The sequence below is a fragment of the Eptatretus burgeri genome, chromosome 13, assembly GCF_056783735.1.
Source record: "Eptatretus burgeri isolate ZD-2024b chromosome 13, Ebu_testis_v1, whole genome shotgun sequence".
In the NCBI taxonomy this organism is placed as follows: domain Eukaryota; kingdom Metazoa; phylum Chordata; class Myxini; order Myxiniformes; family Myxinidae; genus Eptatretus; species Eptatretus burgeri.
This window is the reverse complement of record NC_140973.1, coordinates 56,482,311-56,498,753: the sequence shown is the minus strand read 5'-3', so window position 1 is coordinate 56,498,753 and position 16,443 is coordinate 56,482,311. Positions and strand designations below refer to the sequence as shown.

General features: G+C 43.0%; 1 protein-coding gene across 11 annotated transcripts in view; it reads right to left on the bottom strand.

The window, feature by feature from the left end:
• Nucleotides 1-16,443, bottom strand: part of MYCBP2 (MYC binding protein 2) — a 342,387-nt gene that overhangs the window by 287,425 nt on the left and 38,519 nt on the right. For all 11 annotated transcript variants that reach the window (XM_085852542.1, XM_085852550.1, XM_085852551.1 and 8 more), the window contains exon 4: nucleotides 1,874-2,027. In XM_085852542.1, coding sequence (XP_085708668.1) covers nucleotides 1,874-2,027 — 154 coding nt within the window. The remainder of the gene's footprint in view (nucleotides 1-1,873; nucleotides 2,028-16,443) is intronic.

The following is a 16,443-nucleotide window of genomic DNA, read 5'->3' as shown; positions in this document are numbered from 1 at the left end:
CGTGCTGACCGGGTCTGAAAGGGCAGGTGACGGGTCTGCCGCTCTGCCTTCTTACCAGCTGTGCCATGGCGGCACAGCTCGGGTATTTTCTGTCTTCTCTGCCTCTTATCTTTGTCTATCTCCTGTAATGAGCTTGATCGGCCCGAACGAATAGGGTATTGAAGTAATCCCGTTCGGTTTGTTTGATGGGATTACTTCAATCCAAACTAACGGGATTACTTACCTCAGGAGGGGCCACAGTCAAACAAACAGGATTACTTCAATACCCCATTCGTTAGGGCTGATCAAGCTCATCACAGGAGATAGACAGAGATAAGAGGCAGAGAAGACAAAAAATACGCGAACTGTGCCACCATGGCACAGCTGGTAAGAAGGCAGAGCGGCAGACCTGTCACCTGCCCGCTCAGACCTGGTCAGCAAGCAGTCCTGGTGCTTGAGAACACACAGAAAGGAGGAGAGGAATGGATGGATGGCTGGGGGCGTGGCATAGCAGGACAGACAGATAAGCACGGCACAGCCTCCCATGGTGTCTGGTTCGCGAAACTCCTCCACTCCCCCTGCTGCGTTGGTTTTTTAAGTCTCTGGTCTCCACCTCTAGCCCTGTGGTGCTTTGTCCCTCAACTCCCGCTCACTCACTACTGGGCTGGAGCCCAGTTTGTGGGCGAAGCAACCTCTCACGACCTTTCAGTCTACAACTCTAAGGTAAAAAGCCGCAGTTGATTGCACCAATTCTATTGTCCTGCCAATACTTGTGCCTCAAAGGCCTAGTGAGCACAATAAGACATAAATAACAGATAACAGATGGGAGGACATTAAAAAAAAAAATCAGAAGGGATAGTAGTTTTAGATACACACCCAAGAGGATAGGTTGATGGTGTCTAGCTCGACATAATAGTGACGCATATCTAATATCACATTTAATTCAGGTAAAACCCCTCATCTGGTAAAACCACCCAAATCCAGGATCACTGCTCATCTCGACTGATTGTGGATCGGGTGGAAAGGGTTCAAATGTGATGTTTGTTCTGAATAAAGGATTGTTTTGTTTTGGTGTGTGGAATTATCAGTGTGTACGTGGGCCATGGGAGGTGAGGTGCACCATTGCATGCATTGCAGGTGTGAAGGGAGTGACATTTGGGGTTTTATGGGTGGGGAAGGTGTGTGTGTGTGTGCACAGGTACAGATGAGGCTCTGGAGGAGCAGTGACGGCAGCCCCTCCTGATGTAACTCGCCCCTGGCAGCCGGTGGTGTCTGGAGTTCAGGGGCCTGTTGGAGGAGGGACTGGTTGGGGTGACCAATGGGAATGGAGATCCTTAGAGACAAGGGTAGAGGCCAGGAGAGCTTGAGGCCAAGAGAACCTGTGTGCATAAATACCCTCCCACAAGGGAGGGTCTTGACGTGCCATCGGGTCGAATTCAGAGACAAAGTACGGTAAAATGAAAGACTTGTCCGATTTGTGTTCAAAATACAACATTCAATTTAAATAAGCTATTCTTCGATCATAAACTGACAAGACACACAGACATTAACCAATTGCTTAACCCTGCTTTTGCTTCATGGGTGTGGGGTAATAATGGGTCAATAATATTAGCAAATTGTGCTGGAGCATGGAAAGAATACCAGCATCTGTGTGAAAGTACTGGTAGCAGGTACACAAATCGTTTTGAACTACAAAAAGGTGACAAGGTGTGAAGTGAGATTGATTGTATGTTATTTTTTTAACAACATAACCTATCCTTTATAAAGAGAAACAATTTCAAGGGATTGGGGAGGGTTTGAATTTGCGAGTTAATGGTACCATCCCAAATTCAAACTCTTTTCCTAATCACCGTAGATGAAGGGTTACTTGAAAGCATTAGAGTAAGGTACTCACCCAATACATCACTAGGCTCACTCTGCAGCTCCTCAGGAAGGAGACCTTGCAGCATGTTGAGCAGGGCATGCAAACTTCGGGCACACAATGCAGGCTGGCTTGCACACGTCTCCCTGATTAACTCAAAAACTCCACACAAACCCATGCTCACGATCTGAGGGTGGAGGAGGAACAAAGAGAAAGTCACAAGCAGATGTTAACAAGTATAAGAAGGCAGAGGAAGAGATTATCACACGTTTATAAGATGTAGCTAATTTGTGTGCAAGAAAACATATGGGTGTTGGCAAATCTCGATAGAGGGGGAAAAAATTAAAAGATAAACATAAATGTGAGAACAGATGTGAACATTTCCAAGTGGTGTGAAACCTGGAAGAGAAGATTCTCATACATTTCTGCATATATTTACATATATACATTTTTTTTGTTATGATTTATTTATTTATTGTAAATTATCTAAGGCTCGTATTGGAACTGCTACATGCACACATATGGGACACAATACAAGACTGTTGATGAGACAAACACAGCCACTGATTTTGGGGGAAGTGCTCTCACTTTCCAGGGTATTCTGGGTACCAGCGACATCAGAACAATGGCACCGCTTTTCTCACTACTCAAAGGGTACATTTCCTAAGGAGCAATTTCCTCCTCCCCATGGATGCCGACCTATGGGAATTATCCATGCTCTCGTCCTTTTAAATGCTGAATGTCAAGCAAGGAAGCAGCATATACCATTTTAAAAGTCATTGGTATGGCTCCACTGGGTTTGAACCACCGACTTCCCAGACTCAGAGCGGAAGCTCCAACCATTACTCCACCTAACCAAACCAAAATATTGCCAAGCCGCACGTCCAGAATCACAAATACATTACAATCCTAACCATGCCAAGGAAAGCCTGCCAGACCTAACCTGCCACAGAAGGAAGCTGCTGATGTCCACAGAGCAGAGAAAAAGCAACAATAAATAATGGAGCATGGCAGCTCAACTACTTGGTGCTTTCACGGTAACGTATTATCACTTGCATCTCAAAGCAAGACATTACGAGAACCCCTACCTCCGCAAAGCAAGCGCAGATTTAAAACTAGTGGAACTCTGCAGTGACACCATAAATGTCTGAACACCATTTATAAAGGATTCAAACCATTGGAAGTTAGCCCAGATTATAAAAGGAATAATTACATCTAATTGCTGTGTATTCAAAATACCAAAAGGACTGAATGCAAAAACAGCATACACTTGTGTGTTAAGAACAAGAAAAGTATAATATTTTAACTGCCAACAAAATGGAACAAACTGCAACTTAATGTTACAATACAAAACTAACTAGAAAGCATCTAAAAATGCAAAGCCTGTCTGCATCCACTTTGTATTCGGACTTCTTCTTCATCTTAGTCCATATGCTAAACATTATGAAAACATCTAAAAACTAAATACAAAAAAATTCACGATTTTATGCAACCTTGACCATGGACCGTTTGATCTAAAAATAAAAATAACTAGAACTGCCACTTTATAACTGCTGGCAGTGATGACCGGGTACCCAGTCCGTCCGCCTTTGACACAACTGATACAACATGAGACTTAAATCATAGCCGCAAAGTTTCGCATTTATCGGATAAGCGGTGCCAGAGAAAACATTATTTAATGGTGATACAAACACAGGCCTGCTTCGAGACGGCGCGGAACAGACGAGTTACAAACCGGGCAGCACAAAGCGTTCAATTTCCTCATTACTGGCGAACAGATTCAAATAATTAAATAATTCTGGCTGCCAAACCGCGTGACCGATCAGGTTGAAATTTTAAACTTTTGTTTCACATGTCGCCTAAATTATAAATCTGAAGTTTCGCATATATAGAAGCAGCGGTTCCAGAGTAAACATTAATTAATATTTATCCTTCAATCCAAGATGGCGGCCAAACCATGTGACTTGTGATGTCATAATTTTCACCACATGTGCAAACACGATCGGAGACGATAAGTGCAAATTTTCGCATCGCTTGGTTAAGCAGTTCCAGAGAAAACATTATTTAATATTTTTCTTAAAACCAACATGGCTGCCAAACCCTGGGCCTGATCCCGTTGAAATTTCAAACCCTCATTCCGCATGACTGTTCCACCATAAAGGTGATGTTTCACATTGATTGATGCAGTTGTTCCAGAGTAAACATTAATCAATATTTTTCCTTCAATCCACTATGGCTGCCAAACGTTGCGTCGTACCTCAAAAGGGGGTGAGAACTTTTTATTCGTCATGGAGAGGCGGTCATAGTGGTGGAGTTTCGCCTGGATCTGTTCAGTCATTTCAGAGAAAAAGACGTTTTAAGATATTATTTTTCAATCCAAGATGGCTGACGAACCATGTGACCTATGACATCACAAGTTTATATTCTGCTTCCAACTGGGTATTGGAACACGTGTGTGAAGTTTCGTGTTAATCGGTAAAGGTGCGTTTTTCTATCCAAGATGGCCGCCAAACCATGTGACGTGTGACATCATAATTTTTACCACTCGTGCACACACGATGGTAGATGATAATTGCAAACTTTCGATTCGTTAGGTTAAGCGGTTCCAGAGAAAACATTATTTAATATTTTTCTTCAATCCAAGATGGCGGCCAAACCGTGTGACTTATCAATTTGAAATTAACAAACTTATATCGCCTACGTGTCCCGAATATACTTCTGAAATCTGCCCTTCATCCGACCAGCGCTTCTGGAGAAGAAGATGTTTGAAGGTTTTAGGGTTTTTTTCAAGATGGCCGCCAAACCATGTGACCGATCAAGAACAAATTAACAAACTTGAGAAAGGACCTCATGGGGAATATATGTGTGAAGTTTCGTCTTCATCTGTCTTGCCCTTCTGGAGAAGAAGATTTTTAAAATTTATTCATTTTCAATCCAAGATGGCTGCCGAACCTTGTGACCTATGATATCATAAATTTAAATTCTGCTTTCCATCGTCGACCCGAACAAGTGTGTGAAGTTTCGTGTAAATCGGATAAAGTCTATTTTTCTATCCAAGATGGCCACCAAACCATGTGACTTCTGAGGTAAAACATTTTTACCATGTATGCAGACTTGAGCGAGGAAGGCACTTGCAAATTTTCGCTTTGATGGCTTATGAAATACCAGAGAAAACATTATTTAATATTTTTCTTAAATCCAACATGGCGGCCAAACCATGTGACCTATCACTTTGAAATTAACAAACTTGCATCGCATACATGTCACGAATATAGTTCTGAAATCTCGCCTTCATTGGACCAGCGCTTCTGGAGAAGAAGATGTTTGAAGGTTTTAAGGTTTTTTCAAGATGGCCGCCAAACCATGTGACGTATCAACAACAAATTAACAAACTTGAAAGAGGACCTCAGAGGGAATGTGCGTGTAAAGTTTCGCCTCAATCTGCACAGCCGTTCTGGAGAAGAAGATTTAAAAAAAAAAAACACTAAAAAACAAGATGGCGGCCGAATTACGTCACCGATGACTTCAAAATATTTTTTTTCTACGATGAATTTTTGTGTAGATGATGCTCAAGAAATTTCAAATTTTTGCCATGTGGCGTTCTACTTGACGAATTTTTACTGGGATACCTCTTCACTGATGACGTCATGAAAAATCACACGTATTCCCGAGAGGGAGCTTGTTCAAATGTATCAAGCGAAATTATTTTACCCTAGAAGGTTTCCGAGATACAGAGGTCCAAAGTTTATCTGTTTTTTCAAGATGGCGCCCGTATCACGTGACCTATGACGTCACAATTATCAATTATGTATGCTATCAAAAAAGATACATATTTGGTGAAAATTTTGTGTAGATTGGTCTTACCATTTCTGAGAAAATGGCATTTAAAGCGAAAAAAATTGGAAATTTTGCAAATTTACGGCGGAAGAAAAATAATAATAAACAGAAGAAAAACAACAGGTTATCCAGTCCATTTGACTGGATACCCTAATTAAAAAAAAACAATCAGCTTCTACCTTTTGATTGGTGAACCAATCCAGTGATCCAATATGCAAATTCTTTCAATTTCAGGTCAATTGCATGAAAATTGACGATTTTAGTGACATGAACCTTTGACCTTTAGAGACAATTATCAATTTGGTTCTCATAATGGTTCTCCGTATTCTCATAATAAAGCTCTGTTGAAAATTTGATGACAAAAGCTCAAATGGTAATTTTTTTTAAGTTACGGCCCGGACAGACACATAGAAGTCAATGGAAAACCTGATCTCCCGCTGTGTGGAGGACGAGCTAACGAGAGTTCATAAAACATGATACCCCGTGCGGTGTTCTAGTTCATACTACAATTTGAATAAAATAATGATTTCAAAGATCGTTTTTTAAAATAAAAAAATCCAGAAGTTTAGCGATATTGATGCAGTCTTATACATCACCCCTATACACCACCCCATAGAACATATCCAAGTACTGCAAAACTTGGAAGTATTATAAGGCGATTTGTGTTTGACAGTATTCAAGTATGTTATTAAATTTAAATGAAGCTTTAAAGAGGTTTAAAGGCGCATAAATAAATATATTCTTTGTTTTACCGCTGTTTTCCCCAGTGTATATTACACCACCCTCTATAACACGTTACATTAGATCTTTGTGCCTGTTGTTTGTGTTTTATGAGATCCTTAAAAACAGCAAGTTTTCTGTTTGGCATGATTTTCAATTTTGTTTGACTGCCAGGCAGGCAGACAGAGTAAAAATATTATCTCACTCCTCTCTGTGCATGTGTGATCAGGACAAATTTTGAGTCGAAGTACAGTAAAATGGCAAACCTATCTTCTTATTTATGTTCCGATTCATTTTCAAAATATAACATTCAATTGAAATAAGTTGTTCCTCCATCATAAACGAATAAGATGAACAGACAGACACAAACTATTTGCCCAACCTCGCATTTCGCTTCACGTGTGTGTTGTAATGATTATAATGGTTACGATCGACGACAGGAAAAAGGCAGCACCTGGTCTGGTCTGTTCTGTGTTGTGCTAGTCCACACTTTGTTGTTGACACTTCATGCCCTTAGTTGTTAACAACACCATGTACTCAACACCCTGCCACAAATCTACTTTTGATGGGCACTAAAATGCTAACTATGAAAAGGCAGTGCTGCCAAAACTGCCCAAAACAATTTTTTTGTATTTTTTTTTTCAAACAGATGTAACTTGTGATGGGAGGAGGAAGAGGGAGTTGAGAATTTGATTAAATAAACCACAAAATAAAGGGATACAATGGCAGGACGAGGAATCAGCAATCACAGCAGCCAATAAAATTGTACTAAACATTGAGGTGTCGGGTAAAACAAAGGTTTGTGTGAAATAATGTTTGGAAAATATACGATGCATTTGACGCGCGCGGCATAAGATGATTAAAAAGCCTTCATTTTGCTGCAATTTTAAATTAATTTCAACATGAAAACGTTGACAATTTGAAGCTACAATTGGCAGGTCCACCGGGGAAAAAAAATGAGCTAAAATGTAATTGCTACAAACAAAACAGCAACCCCTTTCTTGGAAACAAAGCACAATGGCAGAGGATTGTAACAGCTTCACTTTTAAAGCATTACTCCTGCGCAAAACTGTGCGAGTCTTGAGAACAAGCAAATTGCTAAGATAATGTGATATTCCATGTTATGGGAAGAATTTTCTGCAGTGCAAACGATGTGATGAATGAATAGACAAATCAAAATCTGTTTCACAAGAACCAGATTTAACACAAATAAAATGAGAACAAACAAAAAACGAGAATGAAAAAATTTGCATCCTCTCACCCAGACTTGTTTCGTTTGGTTTTATAGATGTACTCACATTTTATTGGAACACACTTTATAGACATACTTGGTTGAAAAAAAAAAAGAACGTTTACAACTGGCTACCACAAGGTGGCATTTGTGGCCGTTAGCACATTCTGTGCAGCCAAACAGGCAAACAAACAAATGGCACTTGGCGAAACCGAACGGCACTCAGTAGAGTGCATATCTCAGCCAGGCTGAACAGTTTACATTTTGTATCCAACTGATATGTTGGATCTGAATCTGGACCTGAACCTGAACCAAAATCTAATCGGCTTGTTCTTGTCACCTAACCAACTCATCCACCGAGATTTGTCATAAATTGTCCACAACTTTTTGAGATATTGTGCTATGCAATCGTTTTAGCCCCATCTCTCAATGGTGAAGAATCACTGAAAAAATTCTCAGATCCAGATTCGGATCTTCACCAAAATTGAATCAGTCATTGTCACACACCCAAAATGTTCACCAAGTTTCATCCAAATCCACCCACAACTTTTTGATATATCATTCAATATCGTTTTAGCCCCATCTCTGAATGGTGAAAAAAAAAAAAAAAAAAATCACTTACAAATTAAATAATTCTCAAATCCAGATCTGGATTCGGATCATCACCAAAACTGAATCAACTTGTCCTTGTGACACACCCAACCTGTCGACCTAGTTTCGTCAAAATCCATCCATAATCTTTTAAGATATTGCGCTATATATTATTTTTGGCTTGACATCCCAATGGTGAAGAATCACTTTTTGAAATTCCACTATCCAGATCCAGATTTGGATCTTCACCAAAATTATGTGTTGCTATCCTTGGCTGGTCACCTATGTACACAAAATAAATTCAGAATGATTGCTTGAAAACTATGGACAAAAATTGTGTGACAGACAGACAGATGCCAAAACAAAAAATACCCCTAAGAGGGAGTGCCGGTCATCTCTGCCAGAGGTCAAAAGTAACTCTGTGCCAGACTGGAATAGGGGCAGTTCATAAAGTACGTACGCTCTACTTTCGGCTTTCAAAACCACCCACCCCCCTCTGTATGCAGCCGTCGTACCACCCACCCACCCCTGTACGCAGCCTGCACGTGGGCTTTAAACCACCCACCCCCCTCAAACATCGCTAATCGCTTGCAAAGCCAGCAGTTCCTTATGAACCGATGTTTGTAAGTCATGACGATGCAGTCCCTAGCGGTGTAATTTACCTTTTTCTTTTAATATCACAGCACGTCATTTATGAAAATAAAAGTACAAATTGACATTCAAAACAATGTTAATGTCATAAATGAAAGTAAGTGTGCATATAAACTTCTGTTCCATTGTTATAGTTAAATCTGACAAAAGCTTCAAATGTAATATTTGTCTCGGAGAGTTCCGGTTCTTAATTTTTCATACTTTTTTTTTTGTATGTACGTACTTTATGAACGGCCCATACGGGGAATCAGAACGAAGTTTGAAGGGCTATAAAATCGGAACGAGAGCAAATTTCAAAAAAAATGGCTCGTGTTGTTCTAGATAATAGTCCATAGTATCTGAATCACTAATAACATTTGATCTCTCTTCATAAATGAGGGAGGAGATACGATTTGAAATCGACGATTTTCGCAACTTTGACAGCCTCGTGACGTTGACCTCGACCTTGAACGACCTTGAAAGTTATATCGTTGTGCATGTCTCATCGACCTCTATCCATTCCACTATTGGTTATTTGTCTCCACTCAATTTGATTGTGGACGGACGGACGGACTTCGAGACTGGGGTTATTAGGTCATCTCTACTGAGATGATAGAGATGACCTAATAAACAGACCCAAATGCAATACCCCACTCCTTTGGCAAGGGTAATTAATGGTGGGACAAATTATTTACATCACTGTTGGGTGGTGTATGGATACAGCAAGAAGCTCATGCTGGTACCCCGAAGAAGTAATACAAAAACTTATTGGTTACCAGCAAGGTTACCCAGTGTTTCCCGAGTGGGGAGGGGGTGTGGGGGGGGGTACTGAGAAGTGGGAGAAGCAGGATAGCCAGCAGGGCTTAGAATGGGGCAGGTGGATCGGAGGCAGGAGAACCGACAAGGTGAGGATGGGGGTGAGGGAACTGTGTAGGAGGCAGGAGAGCCATAACACAAGTGGGTGTAGGGGTCTTCAAGGATCTTGAGTATCTTACAGGTCATTGAGGTATTAGAGGTCTTTGGGATCTTACAGGTCTTAAGGGTTTTTGGGGTCTTAAGGGTCTCCGAGGTCTTACGGATCTTTGGGGTCTTAAGGGTCTCCGAAAGACTTAAGGATCTTAAAGGGTCTTCGTAGTCTTCAAGATTCTTATGGACCCTAACCATCTTTAGGGTCCAAAGGGTCCTTGGGGTATTCGGGATTTTAAAGCATCTTAATTGTGTTCAGGGAATTCAATGGTCTTAAGGGTCTGATGGGTCTTTGGGTCTTGGGGTCTTCGGGGTGTTTGCGGTCTTAAGGGGTTTTATCTCACAAACATGTAGAAAGTCTTCTCTCAAGCATGTAAAAAAAGGTCTGTGGTTCTTCGGGGTATTTAAAGGCTGATGTGGATGAAAACACACAAAGGACAACTGCCCAGTCGGACTTGGTCTTTGTGCCAAATTTGGTGGTTGTCAGCTCAGCAGTCTTTGAAAAAACACGTGAATAGACCGACAGACAAACACAGACAGACAGACAGACAGACAGACAGACAGAGACACGAATCATATTGATTCAATTAGAATGCCATGCCGTGGTAGGACGTATTAAGATGCTTTATCTACCTTAACATGGCGTGAATTTAAAACATGGGAATTTTAACTGTTTTTTTTTTAGTATAGTCAAGTCTTAAAGGATCTACAGTATTTGAAGTCTTTGGGTCTTTTGTGTCCCTGCGGTCTTTGGGGCGCTCAGGGACTTTTTGGTCCTCGGGAACTTTTGGGATTTTTAGGTCCTCGGTAACTTTTTGCGTCCTCAGGGTCTTTAGGTGTCTTAAAGGGTCTTCAAAGTTCAAAGGGGTCTCAGCAGTCTAAAGGGTCAAAAGGTAAATTCCAATAGTGCGTAATTAATTAATAGACTATGTAATTAATAGACAAAAAGTATGCCTGCCGCACGCACGCACGCACGCACGCACGCACGCACGCACGCACGCACACACGCACACACGCACACACCTCATCCATTTATAGTGGATAGATCTTCAAGGGACGGGCATGGCGTGGCGACTGTGAATAGGAACGTACTACACACCACTTACCATAGCAGATAGCTTTGGCTTACCGCAGAACTAAAACGGTGAACGTATTACTGATTTAGGTAGATTCCCATTGTGTGAGGAGTCAGGTGAGCTGTGCGGTGAGCCAATGGGTGGAAGACCCAGCTCGACGAATTAGGTGTGCTGGTCTTTGGCTGTGTTATGTCATGTGATATGTGTTCCCATCGTGTGCTGCCATTTTGGATGCTGGTTGCATCATTGGTTAGGGGCGTGGCTATACCATTGATGCAGTGCCCCTATTACCAGTATACTGGTGCTCATTTTGCCAACCTTGGAAGGATGACAGGCTGAGTCAACCCTCTGGTGTTAATTCAGTGGACAATGGGGCTAGTGTGGTGTAGCCTGCGGGCCTGCGGGGCAAGGCATGATGGTGGGGGAGTGGTCGGCGTGACACCTACCACGCCCAGCGTGGTAGACAGCGCCCCTACCACGACACCACACTCCAACTCAGGACCCTGGGATCCGAAGCCACCACCCTAACCGTTAAGTCAACACCAGGCTTATGATATGTGTTAACTTATGAGATTGCATATAAATGAAAAAAAACAGAAGAGTGATCTGTAAAGGCTCAGGTGGTGGATGAAAATACCCATCGGACAATCCCCAGATCGGACTTTGGCTGTGTACCAAATTTGGTAGTTGTTGGCCCAGCGGTCCTTGCAAAAAACATGAACAAACAGACAGATAGACAGAGATGTCCAATTAATCAAATTTATTAGATTGCAGATATGATTTCGTAATGCTTGCGAGAGCGAGTTATGCATTCCAAAAGTTTTTTGCGAAAAGGAGAAAAGGTTAACGTTGGGGTTAGCCTTTGACTTGAATAGAATGATCACCGAGGTGGGAGGGTTTTCCGATTACCAATATGGCTGTGCTGCATTTTGGTTTGCCGAATAAACTCATGTTTGGAAGACTCTCACCAGCCATTCTGGATCGACTGATCAAAGGAACTGTCACATCTCTTAACACCGTTGAATAATTATACAAAATTAATAATGGCTCAATTGTCATCAAGAAATGATAACATATTTCATCCTGGAATAAAAAGTAAATAATAAATAAATCACAGATTATCATAAGGTTATTCCAAAAGTAATTCCACAAGCCTTTGAAAACATGCAAAATTCACCATGTTGATCTTAACCTGCTCTTTCATTTTTCATTCAATCATTTGTAACTGGTGTCACACACAGGACTGTGCGTGGGATAACGGTTACAACTTCAATTACGTCAGTACCATCCCCCACTCGGTTCCCCCTGAGTAAGTGTCATCCTCCCATGCCCCTCCCCATCCTGGCTTTGGAAGCCATCTTGGAGATGTGGCTTTCTCAGGAAATACCGTGGCAGATAGTGAGACCCAAAAGTTTGAATGAAAGGACTTCAAGAGGATTGTTGAGAAAGTAAATGTGGGGGGGGGGGGGGTAACAGATTGTCCTTTTGGAGGTACATGTTGAGGGTGTGAGATTTGTCAGGATTCAAAGACATATTCCAAGTATTTGACCAGCTTGTAATTTTATCCACATCTGCAGAAAGTGAAGAGGCTGCTGCCTGCCGATTGGAGGGATGAGAGATGGTACGGCAGAGGGTGGAGTCATCAACAAAGATGTAAAGAGGATTTTCCAGGGAATTAGAGATCATTGATGAAAACCAGAAAAAAACACAGGGCCAAGAACACTGCCTTGAGGAACTCCAGCCTGGACGGGGAGAGGAGATGAGAGAAATCCATCAAGAGCCATGCGTTGACTGACAGGAGAGGAAGTCCACAAGCCATGAGTGGAGATTGCCTTGGACACCATAAGAAGAGAGCTTGGAGAGCAGTGTGGGATGCCAGACCGTATCGAAAGCTCGCGATATATCTCAGAAGATGGCTCTGGTCTCATGTTTGGCATTTAGGACCTCCATCCATTGTTGGGAAAGCAGAAGTAGCATGTCCAGGGTTGAATGACCTGGTCTAAATCCAAATTGATGGTAGGAAATCAAGCCATTGCAGAAGAGGAAGAATTTGATGTTGGAAGCGATGATGGATTCCATGACCTTGCTGATGATTGGGAGAAGGCCGATTGGTCTGCAGTTGCAGGGATCAGTTTTTGCACCTTTTTATGCAGAGCGGTAATGTTTGCTGATTTACAAGCAGATGGCAGATGACCTTGAGCAGATGAGAGGGTGAATAGAACAGAGAGAGGGTGAGTAAGAGCAGAGGAGCAGGTTTTTAGAGCACGAGGGCTGATGCAGTCTAAACCGGTTGCAGAATCTGAGTCGAGGTTTGACAGCAAGCTCTCCGCCTTGTCAGGAGAAAAGGACACAGAATCCAGGAACAGCTAGGTATGACTGGGTAAGGTGAGTACAGAAAGCGATGGGTTTGAGACACAAGATTTAGATACAAACACAGAGTTTAGGCATTCGGCCTTTTCACATGCGGTGCCAGCTGTGCGGCCATTTGAGGTAAGCGAGAGGGTGGAGGGGAACATACACCAGAAACAGACATAACTGGATGCCACCAGGATTTGGAGGAGGGAGACAGGTTTGAGAGTTCAAACTTGAGATGAGAAAGATGTTTCCTGGCTCTCCTCAGGGAAGAGACACCCTTGTTCCAAGCTTTGTGTGAGGAACTAAGATTACCCTCAGTTGGGTTTGCCTTCCACAAGGCAAAGGCAAGTTGTTTCAAGACAACATCCTCGCCAGAAGCTTCAGTGAACCATGGGCGGGAGGAAGGGTAGGACAACTGAAAACGAGAAGGGATAAATCTGTGCATGTGAGTGCACAAGTTTCTTTGAAAGAATTCCCAAGATGAGTTGATCTGTGCATGAGAGAGCAAATTTCTTTGAAAGTTGCCACTGGTAGACCTTTCATTATTCCCACAAGATGTCCCCGATTCCTCGGTGTCTCTCCCTGGATATTCATTGCCGGTTTAACAGACCTGAATCCTGCTCCAGTGGCGGAGGTGCAGTTCATGTCAAAACCTCTTTCTCACTGTCCATGTACTGTACTACCCTTCCCCATCCTAACCCTAGGAATACCATTGGTTGCACATTCCCCTCTGCAACCACCTCCTGTTTGTCTCTATGCTGTACCCTCCTAACAGGAATGACTTCATTTACATCTCACTCTCTGCCAACATGAACCATCTTATAATCACTCATCCCAATGCTCTCTTCCTCACATCTGGTAATTTCAGCTGTCATCATACCTCAAAGAGAATGAGGGCTGAACCAAGGACCAGATGGTGGAAGCTGAAGGAGGAAGACTGTTGCGTGGAATTTAGGGAGGAGGCGAGACAGGTGTTGGATGGTGGTAAAGATGGGTGGGATGATTGGGCAACTACAGCAGAAGTGGTGAGGGAAATAACCAGGAAGGTACTTGGTGTGACATCTGGACAGAGGAAGGAAGATAAGCAGACTTGGTGGTGGAACGAGGAAGTACAGGAAAGTATAAGGAAGAAGGGGTTGGCGAAAAAGAAGTGGGATAGTCAGAGAGATGAAGAAAGTTGGCAGGAGTACAAGGAGTGGCGGCGAAAGGCAAAGAGAGAGGTGGCAAAGGCTAAGAAAAAGGCATATGACGAGCTGTATGAGAAGTTGGATACAAAAGAAGGGGAAAAGGATTTATACCGATTGGCAAGACAGAGGGACCGAGCTGGGAAGGATGTGCTGCAGGTTAGGGTGATAAAGGACGTAAATGGGAATGTGCTGACGAGCGAGGAGAGTGTGTTGAGAAGGTGGATGGAGTACTTTGAGGAGCTGATGAATGAAGAAAATGAGAAAGAGAGAGAAGGTTGGAAGAGGTGGAGATAGTGAATCAGGAAGTGGGGTGGATCAGTAAGGATGAAGTGAGGAATGCTATGAAGAAGATGAAGAGTGGAAAGGCGGTTGGCCCAGATGGTATACCAGTGGAGGCATGGAAGTGCTTAGGAAAGATGGCAGTGGGGTTGTTAACCAGATTGTTTAATAAAATCTTGGAAAGTGAGAGGATGCCGGAGGAGTGGAGATTAAGTGTACTGGTTCCGATTTTCAAGAACAAGGGGGATGTGCAGAGCTGTGGAAATTACAGAGGGATAAAGTTGTTAAGCCACACCATGAAGTTGTGGGAAAGAGTAGTGGAAGCGAGGTTGAGAAGAGAGGTGACGATCTGTGAGCAGCAATATGGGTTTATGCCAGGAAAGAGCACCACTGATGCGATGTTTGCTTTGAGAATGTTGATTGAGAAGTATAGGGAAGGCCAGAAGGAGTTACATTGTGTGTTTGTGGATTTAGAGAAAGCTTATTATAGGGTGCCAAGAGAGGAGTTGTGCCATTGTATGAGGAAGTCGGGAGTGGTGGAGAAGTATGTGAGGATCGTGCAGGATATGTATGAGGACAGTGTGACAGCCGTGAGGTGTGCGGTAGGAATGACGGACCGGTTTAATGTAAAAGTGAGATTGCACCAAGGATCGACTCTGAGCCCTTTCCTGTCTGCAATGGTGATGGACAGGTTGACGGACGAGATCAAAATGGAGTCTCCATGGACTATGGTGTTCGCGGATGACATCATGATCTGTAGGGAGAGTAGGGAGCAGGCTGAGGCGAGCCTCGAGAGGTGGAGGTACGCACTGGAGAGAAGGGGAATGATAGTCAGTGGGAGTAAGATGGAGTATATGTGCGTAAATGAGAGGGAGGGTGGTGGTATGGTGCAGTTGCAAGGAGTTGAGGTGGGGAAGGTGGATGGGTTTAAATACTTGGGATCAACTGTCCAAAGTAACGGAGAGTGTGGTAGAGAAGTGAAAAAGAGATTGCAGGTAGGATGGAGTGGGTGGAGAAGAGTTGCAGGAGTGATTTGTGACAGAAGGGTAGCTGCAAGAGTTCAGTGGAAAGTATATAAGACGGTAGTGAGACCAGCTGTTGTATGGTTTGGAGGCGGTGGCACTAACAAAAAGACAGGAAGCGGAGCTGGAGGTGGCAGAGCTAAAGATGCTGCGATTCTTGTTGGGAGTGACGAGGATGGACAGGATAAGGAATGAGTATATTAGAGGGACTGCGCAGGTCGGACGGTTTGGAGACAAAGTGAGAGAAGCGAGATTGAGATGGTTTAGACATGTGCACAGGAGGGAGGCGGAGTATATCGGGAGAAGGATGCTGAAGATGGAGCTGCCAGGCAGGAGAAGTGGAAGGCCAAAGAAGAGGTTCATGGATGCGGTGAGGCTGGTGGTTTGAGTGTCAATGGAAGATGTGGAGGATAGAGCGAAATGGAGACGGTTGATCCGCTGTGGCAACCCCTCACGGGAGCAGCCGAAAGAAGAAGAAGATGATCATACCAATTCGCTGCGTGTTGGTAACTCTTCAAATAGACATGGCATTGCAGCAAATGACTTCTGTGACTCCATGGGCCTTACCCAATCAGGAAATTTTCAACCAGGATTTCACCCAATGGACGCCCGCCCGTCTAGATTTTTTTATGACAAATTTTCCTACCAATGTCGCCTGTTCCTCTTCTGTTTCCCAGGTCAATCTGATCATGTGCATCTCTCTGGCTAT